Source organism: Rhinoderma darwinii, chromosome 4 (assembly GCF_050947455.1).
Source record: "Rhinoderma darwinii isolate aRhiDar2 chromosome 4, aRhiDar2.hap1, whole genome shotgun sequence".
In the NCBI taxonomy this organism is placed as follows: domain Eukaryota; kingdom Metazoa; phylum Chordata; class Amphibia; order Anura; family Rhinodermatidae; genus Rhinoderma; species Rhinoderma darwinii.
Genome location: NC_134690.1, coordinates 275,182,227 through 275,197,342, shown reverse-complemented (window position 1 = coordinate 275,197,342; position 15,116 = coordinate 275,182,227). Strand labels below are relative to the sequence as shown.

General features: G+C 41.1%; 1 protein-coding gene across 1 annotated transcript in view; it reads left to right on the top strand.

The window, feature by feature from the left end:
• Window positions 1–15,116, top strand: part of LOC142761125 (protein unc-93 homolog A-like) — a 60,694-nt gene that overhangs the window by 27,975 nt on the left and 17,603 nt on the right. Inside the window, exons 3-7 of the mRNA XM_075864317.1 lie at window positions 1,435–1,616; window positions 2,728–2,957; window positions 3,263–3,391; window positions 10,557–10,756; window positions 12,820–12,955. Coding sequence (XP_075720432.1) covers window positions 1,435–1,616; window positions 2,728–2,957; window positions 3,263–3,391; window positions 10,557–10,756; window positions 12,820–12,955 — 877 coding nt within the window. The remainder of the gene's footprint in view (window positions 1–1,434; window positions 1,617–2,727; window positions 2,958–3,262; window positions 3,392–10,556; window positions 10,757–12,819; window positions 12,956–15,116) is intronic.

The following is a 15,116-nucleotide window of genomic DNA, read 5'->3' as shown; positions in this document are numbered from 1 at the left end:
TACACTAATGCACTCAGCACAGCTTTACCTACACCATCCCATTATAAACTGAAATACCAGTAAACCACAAACAAAACTACTATTGGCATATATGTTCACACGGAGTGTTTTCAGACGTTTTTCGGGGCCGTAAATGGCTGAGAAATCGGAGGCAGAATGCCTCTAAACCTCTGCCCATTTCAATGGGAAAAACGGCATTCTGTTCCGACAGGGCGGTTTTTAAAGTTTTTTTTCAAAACGGTCGCGCAAAACAATGGCCACGAAAAAGAAGTGCATGTCACTTCTTGAGCCGTTTTTGGAGCCGTTTTTCATAGACTCTATAGTAAAACAGCTCCAAAAACGGGCGTTAAAAACGCCGCAAAAAACGCGACTTTGATTAAAAAACGTCTGAAAATCAGGAGCTCTTTTACCTTGAAAAAAACTCTGTATTTTCAGAAGTTTTTTTGCTAAGCGTGTGAATACACTCTCACACAAAATACCCACTCCAAAGACCAAATGGCGCTCAATCCCTTCTGAAATCTACAATGTGCCCAAACCAACTTTTTTGGTGTTTCCACACACGGGAGAAATTGCTTTACAAATGTTGGGTTTTTGTTTTGTCTTTTAGCTATAATGACATCACCAGCCAATTCTTATTAATTAGGCAAAAAACCTGTGGGGTCAAAATGCTCACTATACCCCTAGATTAATTTTTCAAGGGGTGTAGTTCACCACATGGAGTCACTTCTCAGGGATTTCCACTGTGCTGGTACCTCAGGGGCTCTGTAAATGCGACATGGTGCCCAGAAACCAATCTCATATAAAGGTGGCTCAAAGCCACTTTGGAATTTAACTGGTCCTTTAAAAGTATAGGTTTTGGAAATTATCTTGAAAATGTGAGAAATTACAGCTAAATTTATAAGCCTTCTAATGTCCTAGAAAAATAAACGAACGTTCCAAAAAAACGATGCCAACATAAAGTAGACATATAGGAAATGTCAACTAGTAACTACTTTGTGTGGTATAATAGCATAGTGTCTGTCTTAGGGCTCACTTACACGAGCGTGTGCGTTTTGCGCACACAAAAAACGCTGCGTTTTGCGTGCGCAAAAGGCACTTAACAGCTCCGTGTGTCAGCCCCGTAAGATGCACGGCTGCATCGTCTTTATGACACTCCGTTTGAATGTTTGTTGGTAAGCTATTGTTTCCGTGAAAAAAACCTGAGACTTTACGGAATGGAAACAAACTGAAACGGAAGCATTACCATTGAAATCAATGGTAATGCAAATTGCAGCTATAGTTTCCGTTCGGCTTTCTGTTCATCTGTACATCTGATGGAATAGATGAACGGAAACCCCAAACGGAACCCGACGCTGATGTGAACAGGCCCTAATTCAGTCATACTTTGAGGTTACTTTTCGTTCCTATGTGTATTCAATTTCTCTTTTATTACAGAGCAGCCTTAATAAGATTGAAGGACTTGGTGTCGCATCCCTTAGTGTGATGTATGTGTCCCTCAGTCTCTCCTCACTATTGCTACCTCCTCTACTAATAAAGAAAATTGGATGCAAATGGACTATAGTAGCATCTATGTTTTGCTTCATCTCCTACAGTCTGTGCAACTTCTACCCAAGCTGGTAAATATTTACATACATTTTGGTGTGTGTTTTTAGACTTTTCTCAAAATAGAAGTGAATTATCTTTTTTATTTTTATGGTATGTATTATGTTATACCAAGTCAATTTTGACCTATACAAGGATTCTCCAATATTATAAGAAGCTCTTGCTAGTGGCTATTAGAATTTTTTTCTGGCTGTTTTAAAACTTAAAGAGGCTCTGTCACCAGATTTTGCAACCCCTATCTGCTATTGCAGCAGATAGGCGCTGCAATGTAGATTACAGTAACGTTTTTATTTAAAAAAAACGAGCATTTTTGGCCAAGTTATGACCATTTTTGTAGTTATGCAAATGAGGCTTGCAAAAGTCCAAGTGGGTGTGTTTAAAAGTAAAAGTCCAAGTGGGTGTGTATTATGTGCGTACATCGGGGCGTTTTTAATACTTTTACTAGCTGGGCGCTCTGATGAGAAGTAACATCCTCTTCTCTTCACAACGCCCAGCTTGTGACAGTGCAGATCTGTGACGTCACTCACAGGTCCTGCATCGTGACGGCCACATTGGCACCAGAGGCTACAGCGGATTCTGCAGCAGCATCAGCGTTTGCAGGTAAGTCGATCTTACCTGCAAACGCTGATGCTGCTGCAGAATCAACTGTAGCCTCTTCTGCCGATGTGGCCGTCACGATGCAGGACCTGTGAGTGACGTCACAGATCTGCACTGTCAGAAGCTGGGCGTTCTGAAGAGAAGAGGATGTTACTTCTCTTCAGAACGCCCAGCTAGTAAAAGTATTAAAAACGCCCCGATGTACGCACCTAATACACGCCCACTTGGACTTGTACTTTTAAACACACCCACTTGGACTTTTGCAAGCCTCATTTGCATAATTACAAAAATGGTCATAACTTGGCCAAAAATGCTCGTTTTTTTAAAATAAAAACGTTACTGTAATCTACATTGCAGCGCCTATCTGCTGCAATAGCAGATAGGGGTTGCAAAATCTGGTGACAGAGCCTCTTTAAAGGATCTACATGTTGGAATAATTTTGACATCAGCATTTTAGGAGGATGATAATAAATGTAATAAAAGGTCTCTAAAAAAAAAAGGTTTAAAAGCTCCTATGTTCTTTTTTAGGCCGACCCTAATTATTTCCTCTATACTTGTTGGACTAGGAGGTGGGCCCCTGTGGGCAAGCAAAAGCACTTATTTAACAATTGCTGGAACCAAATATGCAGAAACCTGTGGCAAATTATCAAGAGATGTTATTAACCAGTATTTTGGGATATTCTTTCTAATTTGCCAAACTTGCCGTGTTTGGGGAAATCTTATTTCTTCCTTGGTATTTCACTTAACACCAAATGCAGGTAAAATATCCATGTTACCACGTCAGTAATAAATTAGCATCATTTTAGTACAATGACATTTTTTTAGTCTTCTTTGTGAAATTCATTTTTTACTTTTCTTAATATTTGCATAAGCATTATATGCAGCTCATTGTAATCGAATATTAATTGACAGAGCCTTTAATAAGTATTTTATATGGTCAGCACTCAGAAGGTGCATTACTCATGTTATGTTACAGTGAACTATATTACATTACATGGAACTATAGTTATATTCATGAGACTTCCATTCACTGTATGTTGCTTTATTTCAATTTTGTTTTTAGGTCTGGATGCTCCAAATCAAACTATATGTGGAGCAGGTGACTGCCCAGCTGAGTTGACCCAGACTGGAAATAGCACATCTGGCCGTCCATCAAACACTGTGATCTATATTCTACTTGGATCTTATACTGGTACGTAGTTATACACTAATGAAACGTTTAAAGGGGTTTTCTGGGCCCCTTCAGTCAGTTGTTTAGTGGTGGTGTCGGAGTCGAACCCCCACCGATCTCATATTGATAACCTATCCTAAGGATAGGTCATCAATATCAAAGTCTTGGAAAACCCCTCTAATGTTTTTACACTGTGATCATTTTTTTTAATGTAATTCAAATGGTTTCTTCACACTTTTTTTGGCAGTATGTTCTAGTCCTTCTCAATGATTCAGAATATCATCAAAAAGTTAATTTTATTTCAGTAATTAAATTCAAAAAGTGAAAATCATATATTATATACATTCATTACACAGAGTGATCTATTTCCAGCATTTTTTTCTTTTAATGTTGAATATTATGGCTAACAGTTAATGAAAACACAAGATTTTGTGTGTATAAGCCCAATTTCAAAAATGATTTTTAACCCCTTCAGGACTGAGCCTGTTTTGGCCTTCAGGACGAAGCCGATTTTTCAAATCTGACATGTGTCACTTTATGTGGTAATAACTCTGAAATGCTTTTACCTATCCAAGTGATTCTGAGATTGTTTTCTCGTGACATATTGTACTTTATGTTAGTGAAAAAATTTGGTCAATAAATTCAATATTTATTTGTAAAAAACACCAAGATTTAGAGAAAATTTGCAAAAATGTGCATTTTTTCTAAATTTAAATGTATCTACTTGTAAAACAGATAGTAATACCACACAAAATACTTACTAATTTATATTTCCCATATGTCTACTTTATGTTTGCATAATTTTTTGAACGTCCTTTTATTTTTCTAGGACGTTACAAGGCTTAGAACTTTAACAGCAATTTCTCATATTTTCAAGAAAATTTCAAAAGGCCATTTTTTCAGGGACCAGTTCAGTTCTGAAGTAGCTTTGAGGGCCTTATATATTAAAAAGTCCCCATAAATCACCCCATTTTGAAAACTGCACCCCTCAAGGTATTCAAAACAGCATTCAGAAAGTGTTTTAATCCTTTAGGCGTTTCACAGGAATTAAAGCAATGTAGAGATGAAATTTACAAATTTCATTTTTTTTTGCCAAAATTCATTTGTAATACAATTTTTTCAGTACCACAGAAGGTTTTACCCAAGAAACTCAACTCAATACTTATTGCCCAGATTCTGCAGTTTTTAGAAATATCCCACATGTGATCCTAGTGTGCTAATGGACTGAAACACCGGCCTCGGAAGCAAAGGAGCACCTAGAGGATTTTGGGGCCTCATTTTTTATAGAATATATTTAGGCACCATGTCAGGTTTGAATAGGTCTTGTGGTGCCAAAACAGTAAAGACCCCCCAAAAGTGACCCCATTTTGGAAACCACACCCCTCAAGGAATTTATCTAGCATTTTGAACCCACAGTTTTTTTGCTAAATTTATTTGAATTAGTATGTGACGATGAAAATCTACTTTTTTTCTGAAAAAACATAGAAATTTTTAATTTTTACAAGGAATAAAGTATAAAAAAACACCCCAACATATCTTAAGCAATTTCTTCCGATCATAGCAATACCCCATATGTGGTAATAAACTGCTATTTAGACCCACAGCAGGGCTCAGAAGGGAAGGAGCGCCATTTGGATTTTGGATTTCTGATTTTGCTGGAATAGTTTTCAGTGCCGTGTCGCGTTTGCAATGCACTAGAGGAACCAAAATAGTGGAAACCCCCCAAAAGTGACCCCATTTTGGAAACTACACCCCTCACTGAATTTTTTTTAGGGGTAAAGTTAGCATTTTGACTAAACAGTTGTTTTTCCGAATTCATTGGAATTAGTCTGTAAAGGTAAAAATCAACTTTTTTGCTGAAAAAACATAGCCATTTTTAATTTTTACAAGGAATAAAAGAGAAAAAGCACCCCAACATTTGTAAAACAATTTCTCCCGATTACGTAAATACGCCATATGTGGTAATAAAGTGCTGTTTGGACCCACACCGGGGCTTAGAAGGGAAGGAGTGCTATTTGGTTTTTGGAGCTCAAATTTTGCTGGAATAGTTTTTGGGTGTCATGTCGAATTTGCAAAGCCCTCGAGGGACCGAAACAGTGGACGCCCCTCAAAAGTAACCCCATTTGGAAAACTACACCACTTAAGGAAACTATCTAGGGGTATAGTGAGCATTTAGACCCCACAGGTCTTTTGCAGAATTTATTAGAATTGGGCCGTGAAAATTAATATCAACATTATTTCCACTAAAATGTTGCATTTTTTAAATTTCACAAAGGATAAAGGAGAAAAAGCCGCCCAACGTTTGTAAAGCAATTTCTCCAGAGTACGGCTATACCCCATATGTGGTCATAAATGCTTTTTCATTAGAAAGTAATTAACCCTTTCCGGACTGATCCATGTTTTTCTTTTTCTTTTTAATTTTTCCCTCCCCGCATTCCGAGAGCCATAACGTTTTTATTTTTCCTTTAATAGAGTAGTGTGAAGGCTTATTTTTTGTGGGACGAGCTGTAGTTTTTATTGGTGCCATTTGTTGGTACATACAACTTTTTTAGCACTTTTTATTACATTTTTTGATAGAACCAAGGTGACAAAAAAACTGCGATTTTGCCGTTTTAAATTCTTTATTTTTCACCGTACAAGTTCACCGTACAAGTTAAATAATGGTATATTGTAATAGTTTGGCAGCGATACCAATTTTGTGTATTTTTTTTTTACATTACTTTAGAGAAAAAATGTGAAAAAGTTTTTTTTTGGGACTTAAAATATTTATTTAATTTTTTCCACTAATAATAACTATTTACTTTTGTTGTTACACATTTTATTAGTCCCCCTGGGAGACTTGAACCAGCGATCGTTAGATCACTGGTAGAATACACTGCAATACTAATGTATTGCAGTAAATTGTCATTTTTACATGCTCCTGTAACAGCGAGATTGCTGTTTCTGTCCGTTAGGCCGGATTCACACGAGCGTTGCGTTTTTGCGCGCGCAAACAACGCAGCGTTTCGCGCGCGCAAACACTATTTGACAGCTACGTGTGTCATCCGTGTCTGATGCGCGGCTGCGTGATTTTCGCGCAGCCGGCATCATAGAGATGAGGCTTGTCGACGCCCGTCACTGTCCAAGGTGCTGAAAGAGCTAAATCTTTCAGCACCCTCGACAGTGAATGCCGAACACAACAGCGAAAAACCTGTAAAAAAAAAGATAAAGTTCCTACTTACCGAGAACTTCCCGGCCGTTGCCTTGGTGACGCGTCCTTGGTGACGCGTCCTTGGTGACGCGCCTCTCTTGATATTGAGCCCCACCTCCCTGGATCACGCGGCAGTCCAAGTGACCGCTGCAGCCTGTGATTCGCTGCAGCCTGTGCTTGGCCTGTGATTGGCTGGAGCTGTCACTTGAACTGAAGTGTCATCCCGGGAGGTCGGACTGCAGGAAGGAGACAGGAGTAATCGGTAAGTTAGAACTTCGTTTTTTTTTACAGGTTCATGTATTTTGGGATCGCAAGTCACTGTCTATGGTGCTGAAACAGTTTAACTCTTTCAGCACCATGCACAGTGAATGTCTCCCGACATCGCGGACCGGAATTTTTTTTGCCGAGTTCGGCCAAAACGAGTTTGGCCGAACCCGGTGAAGTTAGCTTCGGTTGTCGGGTTTCGCTAATCGCAAAGACACTCCGTTTGGATGTTCGGAAACAGAAAAGCACGTGGTGCTTTTCTGTTTACATTCATCCTTTTGACAGCTGTTGCGCAAACACGCAGTTCGCACGGAAGTGCTTCCGTACGACATGCGTGGTTTTCACGCACCCATTGACTTCAATGGGTGCGTGATGCGTTGAAAACGCTGAATCAACGGACATGTCGTGAGTTTTTTGCAACGGAGCAACGCTGCGCAAAAAACGCTGCCATGTCTGCACGGCCCCATTGTCTAATATAGCTACGGGCAACGCACGTGAAAATCACGCGCGTTGCACGCGCGTATTTTACGTTCGTCTGAATAAGCCCTTAGTCCCGGGTATCAGCTGTAATACACAGCTGACACCCGCAGCGTATGGCGCGGGCTCAGTGCGTGAGACGCTCCATACATCTCCCCCACACCACGACATGCTATTAAGTCATGGTGCGCGAAAGGTTTCATGCGCAGCGGATGGTGCAAAGTGAAAAATTACAATTTTCGACTGATGTGCCATTTTAGTGCACTATATGTTGTGCCCAGTTTGTGCAACAAATACCACAAATAAAATATTAACCGGGTTCTCCCGGGAATGGTGATGCCATATCGGTGGACTTAAACGGCTGTTTGGGCACGCTGTAGGGCTCAGAAGGGAGGGAGCGGCATTTGGCTTTTGGAGCGCAGATTTAGCTTGGTAGTAGCTCTGGCGTTTTGCTGGTATTACAGTTTATAATGTGGGGGTAGATGTAGGCTGGGCAGAGTACATCAGGGGCATAATAAGAGGGTATAATAATGCGGTAAATAAATAATAATCCGCAGATATGTGGCCAGTGTGGCACTTATAAATGGCGCCTGATCTTATCCGCTTTTGGAACACTGCACATTTTGCATCGCCATATTCTGGGAGCCAGAACTTTTTTTATTTTTTCACCACCGGAGCCGAGGGAGGGCTTATTCTTTGCGGGACAATCTGTAGATTTCATTGGTACCATTTTGGGGTACATGCGATTTTTTTGATCACTTTTTATTCAATTTTTCGGCAAGCAAGTTGACCAAAAACAATCAATTCTGACAATGTTTTTTATTTATTTTTTACGGCGTTCACCCTGGGCTAAAAATTACCATTATATTTTATTCTGCGGGTCGATACGATTACGGCGATACCATATGTATATCGTTATTTTTACATTTTACAGCGTTTGCGCAATAAAATAACTTATTTATAAAATAAACTATTTTTTGTGTCACCATATTCTGAGAGCCATAACTTTTTTATTTTTCTGTCAAAAAAGCTGTGTAAGGGCTTGTTTTTTGCGGGACGGGATGTAGTTTGTATTGGTACCATTTTGGCGTACATGCGACTTTTTGATCACTTTTTATTGTATATTTTGGGAGGGGTGGTGACCAAAAAATAGTGGTTCTGGCATAGTTTTTAGTTTATTTTATTTGCGGTGTTCACCGTGCGGGAAAAATAACATTACGAACGCGGCGATACCAAATATGTGTACTTTTTTTTTTACGTGTTATTTTTTTCCTATAATAAAAGACTTACTATAGGAAAAAAAGCAGTTCTTGTTTATGTCACTTATAACTTTTATTTTTACACTTTTTTTTGAACATTTTCATTCTTTTTTTTACTTTTTTTACTTTTCCCACTAGGGGACAATTAGACTTGCAGCTCTGATCGATGCTGGAATACATTATACTACCTACGTAGTGTAATGCATTCCAACTGTCATTGTGACGTTACAGTCACACTGACAGGAAGCCTACGACGACCACCCTCCGGCTGGTCCTCATAGGCTTCGGTACATGGCAGCCCGGAAGCCATTTTCTGGCGTCCGGTTGCCATGGGTACCATCGCCAGTCCCCATGATTTCACTGGGGGCTGCCGATCTCTGCTAAACTCCTTAGATGTGGCGATCGGAATCGACAGCCGCATCGAAGGGGTTAACTGCCGAAATCAGCGGTGATGGGCCGCTGATCGGCAACAGGGAATGCAGGGCAGACACCCTGCACACTTAACCGCCGCTGCGGTGTAGCGCCGCGCGGCGGTTAATTGTCAAAGCACAGACGTAACTGCACGTCGAGGTGCGCGAAGTTACTGCTCACCTCGACGTGCATTAACGGCAAGGTGCGGGAAGGGGTTAATACAGAAATGTAGGCCTACTGAAAAGTATGTACAGTATATGCACTCAATACTTGGTCGGGCTCCTTTTGCATGAATTACTGCATCAATGCGGTGTGGCATGGGGGCGATCAGCCTGTGGCACTGCTGAGGTGTTATGGAAGCCCAGGTTGCTTTGATAGCGGCCTTCAGCTCGTCTGCATTGTTGGGTCTGGTGTCTCATCTTCCTTTTGACAATACCCTATAGATTCTCTATGGGGTTTAGGTCAGGTGAGTTTGCTGGCCAATCAAGCGCAGTGATACTGTGGTTATTAAACAAGGTATTGGTACTTTTGGCAGTGCGGGCAGGTGCCAAGTCCTGCTGGAAATTTAAATCAGCATCTCCATAAAGCTTGTCAGCAGAGGGAAGCATGAAGTGCTCTAAAATTTCCTGGTAGACGGCTGAGTTGACTCTGGACTTGATATAACATAGTGGACCAACACTGTCGCTCAGTGGCCCAAAGTCCTGTTTTTAGATTCAAACCCACCTGACCTAAACCCCATAGAGAATTTATGGGGTATTGCCAAGAGAAAGATGAGAGACACCAGACCCAACAATGCGGACGAGCTGAAGGCCGCTATCTAAGCAACCTGGGCTTCCATAACACCTCAGCAGTGCCACAGGCTGATCGCCTCCATGCCACGCCGCATTGATGCAGTAATTCATGCAAAAGGAGCCCGACCAAGTATTGAGTGCATATACTGTACATACTTTTCAGTAGGCCTACATTTCTGTATTAACCCCTTCCCGCACCTTGCCGTTAATGCACGTCGAGGTGAGCAGTAACTTCGCGCACCTCGACGTGCAGTTACGTCTGTGCTTTGATAGTTAACCGCCGCGTGGCGCTACACTGTAGCGGCGGTTAACTGTGCAGGGTGTCTGCCCTGCATTCTTTTTTCTATCAGATCAGATCTGCTGCAGAACAAAAAAAGACCAACAACTGTAGTTTTACATTAGTTTCATTATAAACATTGCTGTGGAATATAGTTATGACTAATGGAGGTGATTTTCCCGAGACTTCCCTCAACAATTGTCTCATTATAGTGCTCGCAAAGCATTGGGACACTTTTGTGAATTTTTTAATGTCCCCAAACTTGGAAATCATGAAACAGTTTTCTTGTAATTTTTGTTCTAGTATGCTGTCCAAATCACTAGCCAATCCGATCTGCTCATAAACACTATTCATATCAGCGTCATATACACAATATATATTCATAGTCATTTTCTCTTTTTTCAACTCAATGGTTCTTAGGGAATATTTATCCTTGATGTTGATCACACTGTATGTGTTTGTAATGTAGATGAAGTCTAACTTGTATTCACTGAATGTCTGTTACTTCCTCTTTAAGGATGCGGAGTGTTAGCTGTGTTATTGATAATCATATTTTTGGATCAAGTGCAAGGAGACAGAGATGAAAAACAAGTTAACTGTGGTTCCACACTTCTTTTAGCATTCAAGCATCTCCGTGATAAACGACAATGTCTTCTTATTCCACTAACTATGTTCAGTGGTTTTGAACAAGGCTTCATTGCCAGCGATTTCACCAAGGTACACTTTACAGTTGTATATGTTAGCTCATTTGGCCTTGTTCACAGGGTCCAGATTAGCTGCAGATTTTTCCAGTATTGTTCAAGCCAAAACCAGGAAAAAAATATATAAAGGAAGGCCTAAGGGCATGCCAGACGTGGCGGAATTGCTCTGGAATTCCGCTGCGGACACGTTTCTCCATTGCCTTCCACAGCTTTTTAGTAGGGTTCGTTTACACGTTGCGGAGCATAGGCTGCGGTGCGGAATTTGGTGTCCGCAGCATACACTGACTGTTGCGGACGTGTAGCGTACTTGTTGCGGACTCATTGCGGAATTTCTCCATTGACTTCAATGGGGAGTCAAAATTCCGCAATGAAGTCCGCAGATGTTATGTGTGCTGCGGAGCGTATTGTTTTTATTAACATGACATTTCTTCATTCTGGCTGGACCTATGTATTTCTAGGTCTACAGCCAGACTGAGGAAGTCAATGGGGCTCCCGTAATTACGGGTGACTAAGTGTGTGCACACGTAATTACGGGAGCGTTGCTAGGCGACGTCAGTAAATAGTCACTGTCCAGGGTGCTGAAAGAGTTAAGCGATCGGCAGTAACTGTTTCAGCACCCTGGACAGTGACTTCCGATCACAATATACATCAACCTGTAAAAAAATAGAAGTTCATACTTACCGAGAACTCCCTGCTTCTTCCTCCAGTCCGGCCTCCCAGGATGACGTTTCAGTCCAAGTGACGGCTGTCACATGGACTGCCGCATCATCCAGGGAGGTCGGGCTAGATGGCGAAAGAGGGACGCGTCACCAAGACAACGGCCGGGTAAGTATGAATTTATTTTTACTTTTACTAGGGAAAGGGCTGTCCCTTCTCTCTAACTTGCACTGATAGAGAGAAGGGAAGCCCTCTTCCCCTCAATACGCAACGGCTAGTCCGCATCAATTTAATGTCCATTTTACGCAAAGCCGCAACAGAATCTGCAACGCAGATTCTGTGCGGCATTGATGCGGACAGTGGCGGAAGAACTCCGCCACGTCTGGGCATACCCTTAAAGTGTCTCGTCTACTGAATCAAGTTTTGGCTTAACAAATGCAAGCAAAATCTGCAGAAAATCTGCACTGTGTGAACAAGGCCCTCATGTGGTATGGTTATGTGGCGCTTTTTACCTGCAGATGTTTCTATTGCAATATAGGAAAACATATTTTAATAAATTACTTATTAGAGACTATTTTACAATACTTTATAGTAATTTCAAATTCTATACTTAGAATATATATATATATATACTGTATTTAAAAAGAAGTAATAATACTATGTCTATACAATTGTTATGTACTACTAAATCTAGGTTTACTGTGGTGCCGTCAAGGCTCAAAGCTGCAGTATTAGACACTGCCATACTAGTATGGATTTCGGTTATGTTCACACGGTTTACTTTCAGCCATTTTTTGGGCTGTAAATACCCCGAAAAACGGCTGAAAAAACGGAAGCTGAACGCCTACGAACATCTGCCCATTTCAATGGGAAAAACGTCGTTTCGTTCCGATGGGGCGGTTTTTTACACAGGCGTTTAAAAAAACGGCGTGTAAATAAACACCTCGTAAAAAGAAGTGCACGTCAATTCTTGAGCCTTTTTTGGAGCCGTTTTTCATTGTGTCGATAAAAAACAGCTCCAAAAACGGCCGCAAAAAACGTTTGTGGTTTTAAAAATGGCTGAAAATCAGAGGCTATTTTCCCTTGAAAACAGCTCCGTATTTTACAGCCGTTTTTCGTTTTGTGTGTGAACATACCCTCACGGTGTCAGGTGCAGCAGTGAAGGGGCAGAGGCACTCCACCGAGAGTCGTTGCCCCTTCGTTCTGCTGATCACTGGAAGTTTAGACACGTTCTGACCACACATTCATGACACGTGCTACGGATAGAACATAGGACATCAATGTAAAATCCTGAAAAATTCCATTAATTTACAAAGTTAATTATTGATTTTATATGTAAACTATAATGTGGTGCTTAACTGTGACCATAACGTTTGGTAAAGTCAATTTTTTTATTAATTTTTTTTTTTAATGTTTCTCCAGTCTTATGTAACCTGCATTTTGGGATTAAAATATGTGGGCTTTGTAATTATCTGCTTTGGTGTTACAAATTCAATATGTGCAGCTATATTTGGAAAACTGACTCAATATACAGGGAGAATTCCTCTGTTTATACTTGGTAAGTATATAACTTCATTTCTAATTATAATATGCTTCTAGAATTGTATTCCAATCACCAACAGTTACCAACAACAATTGGGCTGCTTGTATAAAAGTACATGCGCCATATGTTTCCTCTGCCAGGCTGAACAAGATACTTTTCCACATACAGTACAGTCCTGTGACAAAGTTTCACTTTTTGGTCGTCCATCATCTTGTTCTTAAATACTCACTTTCAATTTCCTAGGGTACTTTCCCCCAAGCATGTCTTTTAGGTGTTAAGATAACTTAGTCTTTGGCACATACAAGAGACCCGTTTTTCTTTTTTTTTCTTTTTTAGATGTAAAATCATAATTAAGCTAAAAAACTATTCAATTTAAAAAACGATTTGGCCAAAAATGTCGCAAGACTGCACCGTGTGAATACACTCTAAGGCCGGGATTACACGAGCGTGTGCGTTTTGCGCACGCAAAAAACGCTGCGTTTTGCGTGCGCAAAAGGCACTTAACAGCTCCGTGTGTCAGCAGCGTATGATCAGCGGCTGCGTGATTTTCGCGCAGCCGCCATCATTATGACACTCCGTTTGGATGTTTGTAAACAGAAAAGCACGTGGTGCTTTTCTGTTTACATTCATAGTTTGACAGCTGTTGCGCGAATCACGCGCGTCACACGGAAGTGCTTCCGTGTGGCATGCGTGATTTTCACGCACCCATTGACTTCAATGTGTGCATGATGTGCGAACAACGCACAAATATAGGACATATCGTGAGTTTTTCGCAGTGGACTCACGCTGCGCAAAAATCATGGACTGTCTGCACAGCCCCATAGACTAACATAGGTCCGTACGACACGTGTGAAAATAACGCGCGTTGCACGGACGTATATCACGCTCGTGTAAACGAGCCCTTAGGGTAAGTTCACACGTAATGTAAATACTGCAGATTTTCCGCAATGTATTTAGTTGCAGAAAATCTGCAGCATAAGGCCTTATTCACACGAACGTGTTATACGTCCGTGCTACGCACGTGATTTTCATGTGCGTCGCACGGACCTATGTTAGTGAATGGGGCCGTTCAGATTGTCAGGGAATTTCACGCAGCGTATGTGCGCTGCGTAAAACTCACGACATGTCCTATATTTGGCCATGTTTCGCGCAGCGCGCACCCACTGAAGTCAATGGGTGCGTGCAAATCGCGCATGGAAGCACTTCCGGGTGCCGCGCGTGATGCGCGCTGTAGTTGTAAAATAAATGAATGAAAACAGAAAAGCACCTTGTGCTTTTCTGTTTGCAAACATAAAACCAGAGTTTCATAATGATGCTGGCTGCGCGAAAATCACGCAGCCGCGTACCATATGCTGATGCCACACGGACCTTTTGCGCGCAAAAAACGCAGCATTTTTTGCGCGCGCAATACGGACAGGTCCGCGTGAATAAGGCCTTATAGAGTAGCAGTAGAGTGAATGAGATTTGAACAAATCTCATCCACACGCTCCGTAAATAATAAGCTGAAAAAACGCTCATGTTATTTAATCTGCAGCATTTCAATTGTATTTGCGTAATCGCTGCTTTTTTATTGTGGGTTTTCCCCATTGAATTTAATGCGGAAGTAAAACCCACAACAAATAGCAGATGTTGCGATTTTTACTGAGGAAAAACTTGCGATTATACTGAAGAAAATTCTTACACCTACCCAGAATTCTGTGCTTCTTCGTCCAGGCCGGCCTCCTTTGATGACGATTCATCCCATGTGATCGCTGCAGCCAATCACAGTCTGCAGTGGTCACATGGGATGAAACGCCATTGCAAGAGGCTGGTCTGCGGGACGTCAGAGGATCAGTATGGGCGTTTTTTTTTTTGCTTCAGTTTTCCACAGCGGACATTCCGGCCGAGAAACTGCACAACAATTTGGTGCGGTTTTTCGGCCGGAATTTCCTGCGGCTGCCAGGAAATTAATCTAATTCAATCATATGAAAAAAACAATGGAATTTAAATCAACACTTTGGCAAATATTAGTGAATATGGAATAACTGATCAACACTTTACAATTCAAAAGAATTAGAATCTTACTTACCTAATACTCCAACGTAAATAGGCAGAAACCCTGAACTACATTAACCCCTTCAGGACTGAGCCACTTTTGGACCAAATGACAGAGCCTCATTTTTTAAATCTGAGTGTT